The sequence below is a fragment of the Sphaeroforma arctica genome (genome assembly GCF_001186125.1).
Source record: "Sphaeroforma arctica JP610 unplaced genomic scaffold supercont1.842, whole genome shotgun sequence".
Taxonomy (NCBI): Eukaryota; class Ichthyosporea; order Ichthyophonida; genus Sphaeroforma; species Sphaeroforma arctica.
Genome location: NW_014039716.1, coordinates 7,219 through 8,716, shown reverse-complemented (window position 1 = coordinate 8,716; position 1,498 = coordinate 7,219). Strand labels below are relative to the sequence as shown.

Here is a 1,498-nt window from a genome sequence, read left to right as displayed (position 1 = left end):
TAAGCATCCAAAGACTCCTAATTCGTGGAAAGTATCGCTTTGTAGTTTCTACCCCAAATATGGAGTGTGACGCTAAACCTTAATCCTCTAAAACCCTAACCCTAACCCTAAAACCCTATCTAATGTTATTGTAAATTTGAACGTAAACTCAAAAATGATTGATTTCTTCATGGCCCTCTGGATTTGTTAGTCTGCGCTAAATTTACGAATTCCGCTACGACAAACCTGATTCTTGCTCGAGACCCAAATCCAGAGGGCCATGATTTCTTAAACCCTTTTATAAAAATAAAAATAAAAATAAAATAAAATAAACAAACAGAACCCTGGCACAGCCCTAAGAACCACAGGAAAAAACCATTCAAATCAACAAAATGTATTTTGTGTTTGGAGGCTGAAATCATAGCCTTCTTCTAAATGAAACACTGAAATCAATATTTACAATATAGTTTTTTTTTAACTTTCATGTTTTTGTTTTTCCATAGCCGGCTATGGTTTTTCTGTTCAATTTTCAGAAGGCTAAGGTTTGTTTTTTAGTTGGTAGCCTCCCAAAAAAAAAATGTAATCGTGGCTCCTCTAGAAATTGTCACTGGATGAAAGTCGTCATGAGAGAAATTCATTTCTGAGACAATTATCTAGAGAAGAGGGCCATCAATAGATAATCACTTTTGCTATAATAATAAAAATATTAATTAAATATAACAAGGTAGAAAACCACAAAAAGCCTGATTGAGAGTATTATCCAATGAGAACGTATAATTTGGATTTGGATTCCACCAATCAATTACTAGATACTGCTTGATCAGAAATACTTGTACTTTTAAAAAAAATGTTGTACATAGGCATTCGTTCCATATACTACCGGGCTCAGACGAAACTCACTCTAGTTTTACTACATACCGATACTTATTCTAATCGTGATGAATAAGTACGCACTTGCGAGTAGTCGTGTGCTTTACAACTACAAGCACTCACTATCTGCGAGCAGATTTCTTGGTATAGGTTTTGTATCCCTCAGATTGTGTGCAACGAAGACGCCGCTACAGGATATCTACAGACCACCCTATACGGATCTCTATCAAAACGGCCAATTTGTCAGTCATCACGTAACCACCATGCCCGCAGACGTTGGTAATACCCACAGTAAAAGCAGCGAGGCAGCAGAGAAGGCCAAGCATGTTACAGGGAGTATGTTATCCACACTTGTAGCTGGAGCTTTGGAGGTATTAGCCGGGGCATCGGCGGCTGTTAAGGGCTCGATGCTGGCGTACAGTAGGTATGCAGTATACTACAAGTCGTGACACTTGCTGTATTTCGTATAATATGTCTAAATTTGCGCACAACTGATCTCGTCTGTGTTATACCATTAGATGAACGATCTTGTACTCGACCTGGGCAGTGAGGACTTGGTTAATCATCCAAATTAAGTACCAGACTGAATATACTAGGATATATATATATGTGTGTGGGGGGGGGGGTGTGTATATGAATATGTATATAT

The 1,498-nt window shown here is 38.1% G+C and overlaps 1 protein-coding gene across 1 annotated transcript in view; it reads left to right on the top strand.

The window, feature by feature from the left end:
- Positions 1 to 1,112: 1,112 nt before the first annotated feature.
- Positions 1,113 to 1,498, top strand: part of SARC_08864 (hypothetical protein) — a gene marked incomplete at both ends in the record, with an annotated part of 3,900 nt that continues 3,514 nt past the window's right edge. The window contains one exon of the mRNA XM_014297137.1: positions 1,113 to 1,273. Within this exon, the coding sequence (XP_014152612.1) occupies positions 1,113 to 1,273 (161 nt within the window). The remainder of the gene's footprint in view (positions 1,274 to 1,498) is intronic.